This window comes from Papaver somniferum, chromosome 2, assembly GCF_003573695.1.
Source record: "Papaver somniferum cultivar HN1 chromosome 2, ASM357369v1, whole genome shotgun sequence".
In the NCBI taxonomy this organism is placed as follows: Eukaryota; Viridiplantae; Streptophyta; class Magnoliopsida; order Ranunculales; family Papaveraceae; genus Papaver; species Papaver somniferum.
The window spans coordinates 74474637-74491697 of record NC_039359.1 but is presented as its reverse complement, the minus strand read 5'-3'; the positions used below and the strand labels follow the sequence as shown (position 1 = coordinate 74491697).

Genomic DNA, 17061 nt, shown 5'->3' with positions numbered 1-17061 from the left:
TTTATGAAGGGAATACCAATTCTACTAAGTGCTGATACTATTTCATCGATCCAACGGTCAGGATCGGTGGGATCTTTTTGTCCTATATGAAACGATATCAGCACTTAGTAGAACTGGTATCCCCTTATAAATCATGCAAATTTAAGGGAAAGAATTTGAGATTTCTCCATAGGGGGGTTGAATCATCAAAAACCATCTTCAGTTCTATTATAAATTTTCACTTGGTTCTCAGAATACAATTAGAGCATCAAAAATCATGGAATTAGCTCTGGGTTTGGGGAATAGTGGGCAGATGGATTTGTTGAGAGACCGAAAGAATATGAAAAAGTAAAGCACAGTAAAACTGATAGGTTGTGTAAAACTACCACTGTCAGTCTTGAAAAAGATTTAAGCTCGTTTGATTGGAGGAATTAGATTCCTTGAAATCCATTTATGGGGGTAATCTAATTCGGGAATTGAATTGAAATCCAAAAAATTATCGTTTGGTTGAGGTAATCCAATTACTTTTGTTTTTATCCTGGAATCCAATTCCATTGCACTACTAGACCAATGCAATGAAAATCTATTATTTTGGAGGGAATTGGATTCTTAGGAATCAAAATTCTCAATTACTAGAGTTGATTTGGGTTGTTTGGTTCAAGGAATTGGTTACGTTCCCCCGGAATTGGATTCTTAGAACCAAACATGTTGTACTAGACCAATGCAATGAAAATCTAGGAGGGAATTGGATTCCTAGGAATCAAAATTCTCAATTACATGGAGTTGATTTGGATTGTTTGGTTCAAAGAATTGGTCACCTTCCCCCGGAATCGGATTTCTAAGAATCCAATCCCTTGAACCAAACATGCTGTAAATATAAAAGAAAAATAATGTGTAACTACACAGAGTCGAACTGTTGTCATCCTTCAGACAACAGAGATGCCTAGACAAGGCTTCTATGATGAAGGCATCTTGCTGCAACAAAGAAAATGAGCACGGCCCTATACCGCTTGGAACCACAACAACAACAAGGTAGCATAACAATAACGAGGCCTTGATAAGAAAAAGCAACAAGATACAGTCCTAGATAGAGATCCAATACATACTAAGCAACTGTGCGACCGCAGCATAACAATAACGAGTAATAATCAAGAAACAACAACTGACATATGATGCTAATCCAATCCTGGGCATAACGCTATTACATGCCAATTAGTAGGTAGGATGAGTCGGCAGGCTGCTCATATTAAACGGCACATAGAATATTGCCGAGGGTGCGTACCTTAAACTTGAACAATGCATCGGGATCATTCTTCAATTCTTCTGGGAATCGAGTCGATGGTGTGAAGATAGGGCCCTTTGTGCGCAGTGTCCGGCGGTAGACATCGAGAAAGACTTCCGGTACAAGGATGTCATTGACCCAGACATACTTCTTAGGAGGAGATCCCTCTTTAGCTAATACGATCCTCTGGTTTAACCCTAGGTGGTGGATTGTTTTTAAATAGGTGGTCAAACCCTATGTCTAGTGGATTAGTGAAGGGGGGCAACATGATTAGATGATGGCGAAGGGTTTTGATCCAAATCACTCTTAGGGTTCTCCACTTCTGTTCCTCTTCTCTACCTCTCCAGATTTTCTCAGTACGAAAAAGAAAGAAACGCCTTACCGGTTTTTTCCTTCTTTTATATCGGAAGAGGTTTTATATCCGGAATTGTATCCGATGGCTGCCCCAAGTACTTCAGAAGAAACTGCAAAACAAGGACTTCCATCAGCTCCTGGAGGCCATATCAGACTTCGGCTGATGGAAAAGAGAGGGGAAACAATTAGCTGATACCGTCACCAAAAAAAGGTGCTGATACTCTATTTTTTTCGCATGTGAATCACATTGGGATAAAGATATTTTTTTTCTGGAAGCTAGACAGTGCGGATATCTCTGCATTGGCTGACCACTAACTGAAAGTCCATTATCCAGAGCAAGGCTTGTACCAATTATCTTGCAGCTGAGTGTTTACGAACTTACCATGTCTTTCGGCCTTGTATAGGGCATGTGACTGATGAATGTTTTTTTAAATTTTATCCAAATGAATCGAGCAGGTACACTGACAATTGGAAACTTTTAGAAGGAAAGACTAAGAAAGCAACGGCGACATGTCTGGTTGTTTTTCTAGAAATGGTTTTTAGAACGGGATGTATGGGTTTGTTCGACAACAAGAAGTATTTTGTTTCCAACGCAGGAGATGAGGTTACTGTGTTGTTTGAATTAGACTGAATTTGAACAGAGGAAAATGCTAGTAAATGGAAGATTATCTAGATCAGTTAGCAGCTGCCTGCTGGGTGCCTCTACTTGCCTGAAATCCGCACACTAGTCAATTGAAGTGCCAGGCAGTCAGTTCCCTGGCGACAAATTGTTGCAGGGTAATCCACAACTAACACACTCTCTACTCATCATTGCAGAAAGCGGGACAAGAAACAAACATTTACGTAACTCATAACTTATTCAACATACGGCATCATGTAATCGATCTGACGGCTCCAAAGAATTAGAAAAATACAATAGAGACTACGAAAGCTTTGACAATCACAAGAACTATGAAACAATATTTATACCCATGAGAACTTAACGAAGTATGATAGAAGAATCTCACACTCGAATGAAATCATAATGTTTCCAAAGGACCACAAGAATGAAAAATCGTACACTCCTATTTTCTCCATATGCATCTTTTCCGTGTTCCTAGAATCACTTCCTTTTTCCCCACATAAGTACCGGTGTCGAGTGAAACTAGGCTCTCGACGTAATTATTTACACCTCTGATCACTAAACTACCTAGCTTTATTCTTCTAGTACTTGAATTCTTGGGACAGTAAAAAACTAAATCAGTCCCTTCACTGGATATTCGATACTCGCCGTTCTGTGAAGACCATTTCAGGTCCGGCAATATTTCTCCTGACAGTGGTATTTCATCGAAGCTCTCGTCTCTAATATCAAAAGAAACAATTACTCGGGCGGTTCGAGCTATCCAATGAAGAGCACCATTAACAAGCACCCCATCTAAATTCTCAAAAGAATAAGGTTTAGTCTGATGGGTTCTCCATAAATTCCATCTTAAATTGTAGACATACACGGAAAAACTATCCAGATGGGTTACAGCATAAACTAACTTGTAATCGCCATCGTAACAGAAATATCCTGGCCGGCTGACTGTTAAGTAGGGTGAATCAGGTATCCTTTTATACTCTTTAGTGGCTGGATTCCAGAGACTAACGAATTCTGTAACATCGTTATGATGCACTAAGCAGACCAAACCATTGCAAGAACCCCAAATACCAACTAACTTCGCGGATTCAAAGGGGTGATGCTCCATTACAACAGCTTTATCACAAAATTCTATACTGGTAGAGAATAACGAATGCCTAGTTATGGTATAAATTTGAGATTCCTGAATCATCCTGTCATAACCGCTAAGAATAAACCTTGCTGATTTTTAGTGTATGATTAAGATGTAGGTTCACAAAATGAGGGTCAAAAATTGTGGAAAACCATGTCTTACAAACACACTTGCATGTAAATGTTGATTTCACCAGTAATCTTTTAAAGATTTCAAGGTTTAACTCATCTGGAAGACTTGGTTTTTCTTCTTTCTTGTGTAGGACTAGATTCTTAAGCTTCCATAACAAAGATCCTCCTCTAAACATTCTTCAAATAAAATTATTTTTCTGGTTGACCAAAAGGGAGGGGGAACTAAGGAAAATGATGTGCCAACCCGAGATGCTGCCAGTCTTGCCTTGGTGAATGGAGGGAGGGAGAGATCATTTCATGGTGGCTGGTAGGATTAGATGGGATTCAGAAGGTTAACTGAAAAAGATGAAGATTGGGATAACAATAAAAATGATATGGAAGAGCTGCCAGCAGACGTAGATATGGAAAATTTAGGTGATGCTCAAGTCAACTGCAATATTCAAGGTGAAAAGGAAGGCAGACATATTGAAGTGGATGGAATTTAGAGGCGGAGGACAATTCTGATGATCTTGATTCTGAAGAGGAAGATTGCAGTGGTGAATCCGAATATGAAACAGACACTGACTGAAGAGGCCTTTGCTGTCAAAAGTAGGGAGAAGACAAAAACACGTACTAAATGAAATTTCTCAGCGACAAGCTTGTGCAGTTTAATGCTAAGTTTTTGGTGCTTTAAAAGACAAGCCTGAAGCTTACAAGCACATCATTGTAAATGATTATAATAGTATGGGTGTTTCTAAGACTGAAAAGGAACAGGCAAAAATCTTTTGGGCAATAGATTAAGATCTAGGCAGAGGGAAGATAACGCCAGCAAAGAAAAAGAAGTTGATGGCGCTCCTCTTGTAGTTGCTGCTAGCTCCGTAGAATTGGGTCTTTAACTTGGTCGTTGTCTTTTTCTATGGTTGGATTTCGACTGTTGTCGCCTACATGAGTTGTTGTAAGAAGTAAGATAGCCTTAGAATCAAAAACTCCTTTACTTTTGTTTCTCTTTTCTTTTTCTTTTTCCATTTTCGTCAAACCTAGTTTGTAAACACTCAGCTAAAATTCCTTGTAGCTTTACTTGACATTGCTAGTTTGTAAACACTCAGCTGCAAGAAAAAGAGCTTGGTACAAGCCTTGCTCTGGATAATGGCCCATGCTTCATTAGACGTCGGCAAGAACTAGACAAAGGCACCCTTCCAACACTTTCAAACCTATACGCTGACAATAGCGCATCTCCATTATTTCTCCTGGTAGTTGTATTTCTTTGAAGCTCTCATCACTTATATTAAAAGACATAACTGACAGGGTTTCCAATGAAGAGCTCCGTTAACAAGCGCCCCAGTAGAATTATCAAAAGGTTTAGATTGAAGGGCTTTCCATGAGTTCGATCTTACCGTGTAAACATACACCGAAAAACTAGGAGTAGGAGTAGGAGTATTCGAGGCAGAAACTAACTTGTAATCGTCATTCTTGTGATCATAACAAAAATAATATTACTCTTTAGAGGCTGGATTCCGAAGACTAAAGTAGTCCTTATACTGAGGATGATAATATTGTAAGCAGACTAAATCATTGAAAGAACCCAAGATACCAACTAACTTTGCAGAGTGGGGATACTCCTATACTAGAGCTTCACCATAAAATTTCGTTGTAGAGAATAATGAATGTTTTGTTAATACACTACATTTTTCTGAAAGTTACTGTCAAAACCACTAAGGATGAACCTAGAGCTGTTGTTGAATTTGAGTGTATAATTAAGATGTAAGTTAACAAAACGAGGGTCTGAGATTATGGAAAACCATGTCTTACAAACACACTTACATGTAAATGTTGTTTTCACTGGTAATCTTACATGTTTTGAGTTTTATTTCTTTTATCTTTAAGAAACAGAAAGAAACGGCATATGAACCGGTTTGTTTTTTTTTTTATATCGCAAGATGTTTGGTCTGATAGCTGCCCCAAGTACACTTAGTTAAGGGGTGACATACTAGACTCAATACCAAACTGAAATGAGGTTAAACTTAATAATTTCTACAAGTTCATAGAATTGGCCCATCACCACAATTAAATTTTCCCACAATCTAAGTGGAAACTACAATAATGTGATAGAGCTAGAAGTATTCTACAAGAGCATTTAAGCATCAGAAATCATCGAGTCCTTTCTAGCCAATTTAACCAGACTTCATTTTTGTTCATTCACGAGCTTACACAATTTGTTTTCTGTAAACAGCTGGTCCGCGTTCCCCCTCAGGAACAAATTATGACGTAGACTCTCCCTCAATGGGGAGATCTTAGGCGAGCACCCTTCCAGGTAAGTATGATTTCCAGTTGCATTTCACGCTTCTCTTATAGGACTGTTTTCTAAATCTTTACCCCTGTGCAAGCGGTGTGGGACTGTTATTACCTTTTATTTCTTGTTTTCATGTCAGCAATAATCCATCGGACATGTTCTTAGCTTTCACGTTATGCCACTATGAAGTTTTGTTTCAGGGCCTGCTTACTCATTTTTATGCCACTATGAATTTAGCTATCATATTATAACTGTAGAGCTATGCAAATTGCAAAGTTTCAAAACTGCAGTCAGTAAAATTCGCATCAACACACCCTAATTCAGTATCGTTTGAATGAACTAGAGTTGTTCTTCTTTTTCCGGATGATGTTTCTTTGGTTGCTCGGTTCGTTCCAATTTGTTGCCTTGTGCTAAATCGGAATGCTAAGAGCATCTATCAGAATTATTCATACGTGCGAAAAATTGTAATTGAGATGCTAACTAGACATGTTATGCTAACTGGTAAAAATTCAGTATTTTGCATTACCAGTTGCCATAACTGGTAATGCAACTTCTGTGGAGGAAGTCAGTAAAAACATACATAACTGCTAGTAAATTCATATAATGGACTGGTAATGTCCTGAAGACATTCAGTTAGAGCTGTGAGGCCATTTTATGACATTAGCCAAAGAAAAAATTGATAAGAAATGCTCTTCCATTGAAAAATTGAGCTGCCTACACAAGTTAAATCATGGATTGGATGGTCTCAAGTTAAACCACGGGTTTGAGCTGCCAGTGGATGGTCTCCAGTTGTTTGATGCCAATTAATAGTCGGATGAGTCGGTAGGCGGCTTCTCATGCTCTCTATGCTCCTTCCTCTGCCGGCTGATTCATTCCCAACACCGGTATTAAACGGTAATGATGCATAACACGATCGTATAGATAGCCTAGATCACTCATTAGTTGCGGATTGCATTGGATGGCCTCCCCATCCGCAATGACCTCTTCCAAGCGCTGTAAACGGCTCTCGATCATAGGAGCACTGAATGTTGGATACTGAGTAGTATAAACGGCCCATAGAATACTTGCAAGGGTGCGTACCTTAAACTTGAACAATGCATCAGGATCATTCTCCAATTCTTCTGGGAAACGAGTTGATTGTGTGAAGATATATAGGGCCCTTAGTGCACTTTGTCCGACGATACACATCGCGAAATACTTCTGGCACAAGGATGTCATCGACCCAGACATACTTCTTAGGAGGAGCGCCCTCTTTAGCTGCATACTCGATACAATCCTCTGGTTTCACCTTTGGTAGATCCTTTTTATTAAATAGGTGGTCAAACCTTTGATCTAGTGGATTGACACCCGGAGTGAAGGGGCGCAACTTTAACAACAACAAAACCAAGGAAATTTATTATTTTCCAACGGATTCTGGAATTAACGAGCAAATTATTACCCATAATTTCATTATTTCAACGGAAGAAACGAATATTTCATCATCATGATATAAGAACTGAAAGAATTATTATCACTTACCATGATTTGATGACGACGGAGGGTTTTGATCCAAATCACTCTTAGGGTTCTCTTCTCCTTCTCGATCTCTCCAGGTCTTCTCAGTACGCAAAAATCTAAGAATTTTTGTTTAGCTTTTTATATCTGGAGAGGTTTGGTAAGGCCAAGCACTATGGTAGTGGGGCGGAACCGAAAAAATATTTTTACTTAGGTAGTAAATCTTAGCCCAAACAAGTTAAACCCCAGGTAAACCTAATGCTACGCCAGGATAAGAATATGGTTGAATTCTGATCAAAAAAGAAAAAATATGGTTGAACCTCAGTGTATATGCGTAAAAGAAGAAATTTTCTTATTTGTTTGCTTCCATAAGTTCGAGCTCACTTGCTTATTTTCTCACGAAAAGAGCCTTGGGTTTTCCTTAATTTAGTTTTGATGTTACTATCACTAGCTAGGGTTAGTACAATTCAAAATTTGAATGTTGTATTTGTCATTGTAGTACAGTGGTAAAGTCACTGGGTGATGATATCAGTGACCTGAGTTCAAAATTCATGTACGTCAAATCTTTTATTAATCAAAAAAAAAAAAAAAATTGAATGCTACGCGTTTAATCTTTGATGTTTCATATGACTGTGTAATTATCTAACTAGGCCAGATAATTCATGGGAATTTTCCATTCGGAATCATTTTTTTTGTTTTTGTTTTTTTTGTTTTTTGTTTTTCTAATACATTCAATTTTTATACCATGATGATGAAATATTCGTTTCTTCCGTTGAAATAGTAAAATTGGGGTAATAACAATTCGGGAATCTTCACGATTATGTAGTTTTGCATGGTAATTATTCGTGGCGGAACTGGAATTCTGAAGTACCCCGGGCTTGTCATATTTAATTGGGCTTGGAAAATTAATCTACACCTGGCTTAAGCCTATTTTTCATGGGCCAAGTTTTATTTTCCCAAAGATTAGGGCAATTTCTATGGGAAGTAAAACCATCCATAAGTCTTGGATAATCCACTCGATATGGACCAAAAAATGTAAATATAGTATTTTCATGAGTCCACAAAACCATCAAGCCCGTTCGAAACTCCATTGATTTGAGAGGGTTGTTGTAGAAGGTCCATCCGGTCATTTATTGACTGGATACAACATCCGGACATTCACAACGTTTTTTTTTTAATATTTTTTTTTTCTCATCCGGTCACTTAATGACCTGATGCAACAAATTTCATTTTTCTCACCCGGCTTGATGTAAATAGCAACATATATGTGTGTTTTTAATCACGGGAACGGTTTTGTGCCATTTGTAACGTTATTAACCGTCACAAAACTAAAATTCAGCCGTATGAGTTTTTCTTTTCTTTTTGAATCCGGACTAAAAGTGTCGGATAGACTAACTTATTATTTTCGTTTAACGCAGTCGGTTTTGTCTCCACTAAATACTGAGGATCCATATATATATGGATACTCTTCGACTTATAGATGTTTTTAGCTCCATACCATAAGAGTTGTCCTTATACTAAAAAAAAAAAGAGTTTTGGTACTTTTAGGGGTGGCTTCAGCCAGGAGAATCCTGGCAGTAGCTCCGCCTCTAGTAATTATCATTATCTTAGTAAATAAATGATATGATGTTAGTCTTGACTATTTGCTTGAGAATTATTTTGCTTGGTATGTGTCAGGATGTGAGTGTGTGTGATATTTGTACCCGTATGTAATATAGTATTACTCAACTAGTCTGTTTTGTGTTGTACGGGATCAGTACTCTCTTTTGTCAAAATTTTGTTATGTCTGTAACTTTTCTGCCTACTTTATAAGCAACACACAGCTATAATAAACCTTTTATCAAAAGTTTAATAAAAATTATATTTTTTCATTAGAAATCTTTCATGGATCAGTCTTTTAAAGAAGATCTTGATTCTGTCATCTTTTGATCCTTAATCTTAAAACAATTCCGTTGCGACAGTAGTTCTATAATTTCACAAAACTTCTACAATCAATTCTATGATTTCTTAAAAGTCCTATCATCATCATTCTTCTATCATCTGATCATATAATCAGCTGGATGGGATAGATTTTTCAGAGACTTCTAGTCATGTGGTTAAAGCTACAACTGGAAGAGTGGTGTTGACAATTGCTTTATCTAGAAAGTGGTCTATTAGGAAACTTGATGTGAGTAATGCCTTTCTACATGGCTTCTTGGATGAGGATGTCTACATGGTACAGCTAAAAAGGTTTTGAAGATCCTCAGCATCCTGACTATGTATGCGAACTCAAAAAAAGTTTATATGGTCTCAAATAGGTACCAAGGGCCTGGTTTGAGAGAATTTGTGGCACACTTTTAAAGTACGGATTTTTTAGATCATCTTGTGATCACTCTCTCTTTATCTTTCACTGAAATATTATGCATCTTGTTGTAGCTATTAGTTATAATTCGTTTGCAAGTTGTTTTTTTAGCTCACTTTACAAGGGATCCCCCAAAAAGTGATTTTGTAAGTTGTTTCCCAGATTAGTTGGATACAAGAGTCCATTGTTCAAAATTTAAAAGCGAGGTGTTTGTTTACACTGCATGCACATATTTTTTTTTCAAACCTCCCAGCCCCTCACCACCACCAATTTCAAATCCTAGTTCCGTCACTGCACTCGCAAACGCACCTTGCGATTTTTCTAATCAACTGTGACCCGGAAGCATAGTGGTTCAGTGATATCTAATCACCCACTAGTACTTCATCCTATAAGTTTTCACCTAGATATGCAAACAACAAGACTCCAATGAGTTGCGCAACAAAAAACTTACTTAGATTTTCTCTTTACCTTCAAATGTAGCTCATACTACAAACAGGAGATGTTGCCACAATTGTGCCTCACATAAATTGGGGAGTACTTACGAATCAATAGAACACATAGACAATTATTAAGCCAACAAATTCCTTTTAATTAGATTAGGATAAGATTATAAAAACCTTGCCAACCAATGGACTTACAAGCTTATTCTCTAACTAAGCTTAAAACACACTCTCTACTGCAACACGGTGCCTCTAAACTTGAAGAGTTGCACTTGCAAGTTCTCTATCCTATTTATAATGCCAAGAACAAAGCAAATCCGCGTGCAACTGAATTGCACAGCCTATTAACGGTCATATGTCCGTATGAAGTTATCCTAACCGCAACAATGCTTTTGTAACTTCTAGCTTTTGTGTTGTCTTGCAGATTAATGTTGCACTTATCCTGAATGCCAAACTCGGTTATAAAACCATTTTATAACCGCCTCAAATCAACTCCTTGCTCTGGCATGCGTGTGATGCATATCCAACTTGTAACTAACCGCCTGAGCCAACATCCCGCCAACATAGTACTGTACATGTTTTTTGCATAGCCAACATACAGCTATCATAGCATTACACTCGTGTTGGCTTGAGCCAATGTACAGTTATCTTAGCGCTATAATCATCCTGGCTAACCCATATTGATACCAACATCTTACTAAAGGCATGCCAATCATGCCTTGATCTGCTGTTTGGCTCAGCTTCATACTTTAAGTGCATCACTTGCATTCTTTTTGCCGAGTAATAGACAACAATGTTGCATTTGGAAACGCCACTATTGCATATGCATTTTCCAAGCCTTGGACAATCATTGATCTAATGTCTAAGTCATTTCATGAGTTGCATTGCATCCCTAATTCCTTCCTTGAGTTGGATTAAATCTGAGTAAAGGATATGCAACACTATCGCATAATAATGCACATGTCAAGTAGCTTTTCGTGTCTCAACCCTCATTGTGTTACATAGTCGGATATTGTCGCTTCATTTCCAGGTCACTGACTTCACTAATACGCCATTATTGCGCTTCACTGACTAGGCCGGTCATAGACCTTTCCCACCCAGTCCATTGAACGTCCTCATCGAATGCAACACCAGTTCAGGGTATTCTTAACCACCTTGGATTTGTACGCATCTGAGCCATTATCAGAAATTAGCAAATTTGTTTGGCCTTTATCTTTGCCAGAAATTTCTGCCTAGTACCTTATGCCATCACTTATTTTACGTGCCTTGCCGTTAAGCCTATGAATTCCATCTTTACTATCGTACCGTCGACTATGCTTCAATTCCACCTCATTCATACCTTAATACCCAAATTAAAGATATTCCAAATCTGTTGATATGCCCTTGCATCAGTGGTTGGTTGTCAGCCGACGCAAAAATAATTTAAGTTCTTTCACTTCACAATTATAAATAATAGTATAGTTATAAGAACATATTCGTTCCACAGGGAGATATGGATTGTTATTCGTATTTGAAAACTTAAGTAACCTGGGGGGGTTTTTGATTTGAGTCTAAAATAATTAAACTAATAATAATAGCAAAGAATGAATAAAGATAATCAATAAGTTGGGAATATTGGTTAAGGGTTCATCATCAATCATAATACATGCACTTCGACTAATAACTAGTGTTGTCACTCAATCATTCATTATCAAGAGTCCTAAAGTACCCCATCGAGAGCATACTCCGGTAAATTCCTTATATCATCACATACCATAACGATGAATATGTGAATACTTCTCATCGAACAACCTAATGCAACGTGCTATTATATTTAATCCTCCAAGAGCTTTAAGTTCTATGAATTAGACTAATCCATGCAATAGAAATACTATAAGTAAACTATTTAACATAGGTCAAGCTTCTACTTGCAATCACACAAAGGTTTTGAATACAATTGGTAATCACAATATGCTACTTATGACAAGGTTTATCAACTATTACGTATCTCAAAACCCTAGTCTAGCAATAGAAATGCATTCAAGATCATTTAGTAGCACTCCTCAACAAACAATCATGCAATCATATACAATAATAAATGGTAGAACAAGACAATAATGATTTGATTGAGATAACAAAACCAATATATCAATTTCCTAGCATGTTCATGATATCCGACTACATCTTTAACCAATAAGAGGCGTTTAGTTACTCATGGATTTCTTAAAACCCATGTAAAAATATTAAGAAGAAATCAAATAACCAAACCCTAGGAATCGTGATAGCAGTCGTCGTTCCAAGCCCTCTCTCCTTCTTCTCCAAAGTATGATAAAAGATATCCCTCTCAAACTCGCCTGTCTGTAGACTATATGAAACTCACGCCCTTGTCTCCTCCTCCAATACTCGTATCATTCCAATGGGCCATGCATAAGTCCAGCCCAAAACACCGTTAGCCTGTAAATGGCCTGTCAGTCTACGAGAACTGACATTATACCTTTCAACTTAACTTCACGGGCAAAAACTTCCTTTTCAACTAAGTTTACATACGGTTGAATAACCAAAACGTATGGTCACCTGTGATTACCTACGATGGGAAGAACACCACCGTAAGCCTCCCTGTAATTAGATACGGTAGTAAAACCCGTACGTAACTTTCCCTGAGTTTCTTTACTCTTCGTAACTCTCACTGCTACATCAGCTTGTTCACCTACAGCCACAATCAACCACCACAGATTCAACTGCAACTCAGTTTTAACTAAACTCAGCTCCATCACCACTGCCACCGATCAAACTACCATCATTACCGTTTTCACTGCAATCATATTCAAAATTTAGCTAACCCATCTTCGTTGCTGAAATCATCAACATAATTCATCTTCGATCTTCATCTTTGTACTGATCATCTCCGAGCACAGCTCAGTCAACCTTCGCCACCATTCTCTTCTCCATTGCCGATCATAACAGCCTGCAGTATCTTACTTTGCTTTCTCGATCTCAACTGCAATGACTAGCAACTACATTATTCGTTGCAAGCTTAAGCATCACCACCTTCTATCACTTCTGTTTCGAACTCATCACCAGCACTTCATGCAACCAAATCCGTTAACAGCAACCATCAGTCAATGGGACTCTTCAACTTCCGTCCAAACTTGATCCACAAGTCCCTGTTTTGCTCGAACAGCACCACTGATATTATCATCTCGAGTTCCACCACAACAACATGCCAGTCAAGCTCATTCCGAGCAACCATCAAACTCGCCAACGACAACAACCAAAACTCCAGTCTCAGTATTGGCGGAAGAAAAGAAGATAATGGTGGTCCTGAGCAATTCCGCATGCCAGTCTCCCAAGACTGACAGTTCAGTCTTCATTTGAAGTTTTTCAGCCCCTTAACATACAATGGGGTTCCAATAGTAATATGTGCTCTTTTACACCTCTCGCAACTTTGACTTGCTTCAACTGCTTCTAACTTCTTCATAGAGGCCGGAATGACCTCATTCTTTCGCCATTGCCTTCGTGTTTTCGTTTTCTTCAAGGTGATGCGAAGAAATCTCAGATTTGAGCTAGTTCCACTTCTTTTCGGTCAAGATAGCCTGAATCACCTAAGAAACTCAAAACAAACAAAATCAAAGCATAATGATACAAAAACTATCAAGAAAGCAAAGCATTTGAGTACCTAACTAGTGCAAATATTGCACCTATCAATCAGCACATGAATCTTTTCTCAGTCATTTCGTGCCTAAGTGTAAACACCAAATGACTAACACATCACCGTTGATATGCTTAACCTAGTTGACTGCCTCCAACTCCGACATGTTGCAATCTTGCAACTCAACAGACCTTACTGTAGACTAAGTATTCTTCAATAAATTTGTAACTCTCTTATGCAAATGCGACTGGAATACATGACTTTATCCATGACTTAGGATTGACATCCCAATGTCACTTTGTATAAGGTATCCTCTTCACGTGCCTTTGAAACCAATAGGCTTCACTTGTTCTTTCAAATTGATACGCTTTAATGTATAGGAAAAACAACTTGTTCTTCCAAGCCATGAGTTAATCTTAACTTATGTTTACTTGATGGACTTATGCCGTCGCACTTCTACATAACTCTCGACCGTAAACTCGACTATGACACCAAATTTTCTTGCTTTGTTTTCACTTTCTACGTCTCTAATTATATACTTTGTCTTAATATACTTGTAGTTCTTCCCCCATGAACTAGATTTACATTAAGTAAAAAAGAGACAAAGTTTTTGCTTAAACACCACCTTCATTCATTATATTAACCTTACATAAGGGACTTAGGAACTCATTCCCGTCTAAACCATGCATAGGACAACACACTGCCTTACTAAAAGTAAACAAACAAGCAACAAATACACCAGGACTTAGTACGATATCTTCTAAGACCACAAGATCAGCTTCACCCAACTTAAACTTCAAATAGTAAATGAAAACAGAGATATGCTAACGCCTTCTTACTTCAGTAACCTTGCATGTTCAGGCACTTGCAAACATCACTGCAGTGCCTCGGCTCCATACACGAGTCAATCATAACGAACAATGGATACTAAGATCCATAGAGTATCCAAACTCCTGATGAATATCAACCATATATTTACGAGACTACCGATTGTATTTATATTTTGAGACGGGAGTTTATAATTGGTAGATATGGTACTCCATTATCAACTGATTCTGGGTAGTTCATGGCATTGAATGCATGCAAAAATAAAAGATTTTGGTTAACGATCCAACAAGAACGCATACAAAGTGGGTTATTGAGTTTTTTAAACACAACACACGTGTTTATGATCCGTTATTAACTTCGATTCGGTGTGATTCTTCATTTTCTTCCATGAAATCGTCGTCTAGGGTTTCTTCTCCACAAAAATTTGAATCATCCAAAATATATCTCAAATTGTCATCTTTAAACGTTATTGAATGTTCAACAGTATGTTCTTCATGATGTTTATCACCTTCTTCTTCATGTCCATCCATGTTTATTATTGATTTTAGGTAAAACCTAGTATTTCCAAACTTCTTCTTCTTCTCTAACACACTCTCTGATTCTTTTCTAAAACTAAAAAACTCAGATTTTTTCTAACACTAACTGTAACCAAAATTAACTAACTAACTAATGAACACTAACACTGATTAAGCACAGGTAGATTAGTGATAGACACATTTTTGTGTCTGAATTGTCCTCAGTGTCTCTATTGCTAGTGCTTGATTTTGTACTTATTATGGTGTTTTTATGTTTGTGTAGGTGTTTTTGGAGAAATACACTAGTGTGGAAAAAGTTGCTCAAAAAGTGCTATTTGGACCCTCGGAGGGCAATTGCTAAATGGACCCCAGTTTTGGATAAGGGGCACCTTCTCCACTGTATACACCCCACTGGTTATTTGGCACCCACGGATTTGGTCAAGGGGCACCTTCTTCTTCATTTCAAAAAATCAGTTTTGGCGAGAAAGCATTGCATGCAACTGGCAGAAGCAGGATTAACCTTTTGGACGTGATTTCATGAGATTCAATGGCTGATGTTTGTTGGATGGGCTCAGTTCAGATAGACAGGGATGGTATGGGCTTTGGAGTTAGCTAAAATTGGCTAGATAATTCGTGGTAAAGAAAACAGAGCTTCATGTTTTTCCGAGAGTTTCAGTGAAGAATTTCCGGGAGTTTTGGCGAGACTTAATCACCCTAGTGAGTTGTAATCATCCTGTTACGATTTAACAGGGGTGGTATGGTGTATTGTTTCGACTAAGTTGGACTGCATCGTTGGATTGAAGAAAACAGAGGACACGAGTTCTATATGAGTTACAGCAAGTTTGGGACGTGTACTGCTCATGTTTTAGGAAGTTTAACTCTAAATTGGAGCACGCAGAAGGTAAATAAGGAGAGTCAGCAAAAGTTATCGCACGCAGAGAAGAAAAAAAGGAAATTATTCTCGAGAATAATTTTCCTTTACTACCGGAATTATTTGGAGTTATGAGTATGTATTCTCGGTCATATTTTTTATATATAGGCTTCTGGTATCACAGAGAGGGGCGACGGAGAGTTTGGGGAGATTATAGAGCATCACAGAGTCGAGAAAATCAAGTTCCAGAAATATTTTTCTGCTGCTGCTCATCTGAAGAACGCGAAGAACAGACCATCCAAGACAATCGTTTTTCAACAGTGGAAACGACACACAGGCGAGGGTCGAGAATCAGTGATAGTACTGTTCTATCGTTCTTTTCAGTTTGTAACACTTATAACTGTTGCAAACCCGGTTTTTAATAGTTTTTCTCCATTTCATCTTTGTAAACACCCTTTGATCAATAAAAATGAATTTTGAGTGTGTTTCCAACATGGTGATGAGCTAATTCTCCCATAACCAAGGCAATGAGGAAGCTATTCACGCATGAATAATGGATAACTATTTTATTTTCTCTAATTTTCAATTATAATTCACTCAATCACTGCTCTTGCAGAGTTTTTAAATGTTTACATAGTTTTCTTAATTACTTGTGATTCAATTTGATAGATTATAGTTTGTTTAATCAATTGATAGTCTATGCTTGGGGAATACAATTAATATTTGAGAATATGTTTGATTAATTGTGAATTAAGAAATAAGGGACTTAAAAGATAATTAGAGTTTTGGATTATTTGCCATAATTTATTCATGTGTGATAGTGGAATCAATGTCTTGGTTATTCCTAATAATATTGAATTAAGTTTTGTTTGTTTTTAAATTTCACTAAATCTAAAATCTTTGCTTTCACAAGTCTCAACGACCTTTTTACTACAACTCAATTGAAAATCACATCAATTTTTGGCGCCGCCGACGCGGACTTGTCTTTAGGCTAGAGTTTTTAGATTTTTTTTTAGGTTTTTATTTGTTTTTCATTTTTATTTTATTTGTTCTTATTTACGTTTCTGGGTTTTTGTCTTTTCCTTACAGATTTTGGAATTTGAAGCGAAAGAAAAATTTGCCGAAGCTTTTGGTGAATACTTAAAGATTTGGAGCAAAAGCAAAGCGAAAGGAGCGAA

General features: G+C 37.6%; 1 protein-coding gene across 1 annotated transcript; it reads right to left on the bottom strand.

Annotated features, from left to right (window-relative positions):
* Positions 1–2679: 2679 nt before the first annotated feature.
* Positions 2680–3342, bottom strand: LOC113351401 (putative F-box protein At1g32420). Its single transcript, XM_026595390.1, has one exon. The coding sequence runs from the start codon at positions 3340–3342 to the stop codon at positions 2680–2682; it is 663 nt and encodes a 220-aa protein (XP_026451175.1).
* Positions 3343–17061: the final 13719 nt, after the last annotated feature.

Excerpts from the sequence above, each read along its gene's own strand:
- LOC113351401 (XM_026595390.1), bottom strand. The coding sequence starts at position 3,342 with ATGGAGCATCACCCCTTTGAATCCGCGAAGTTAGTTGGTATTTGGGGT.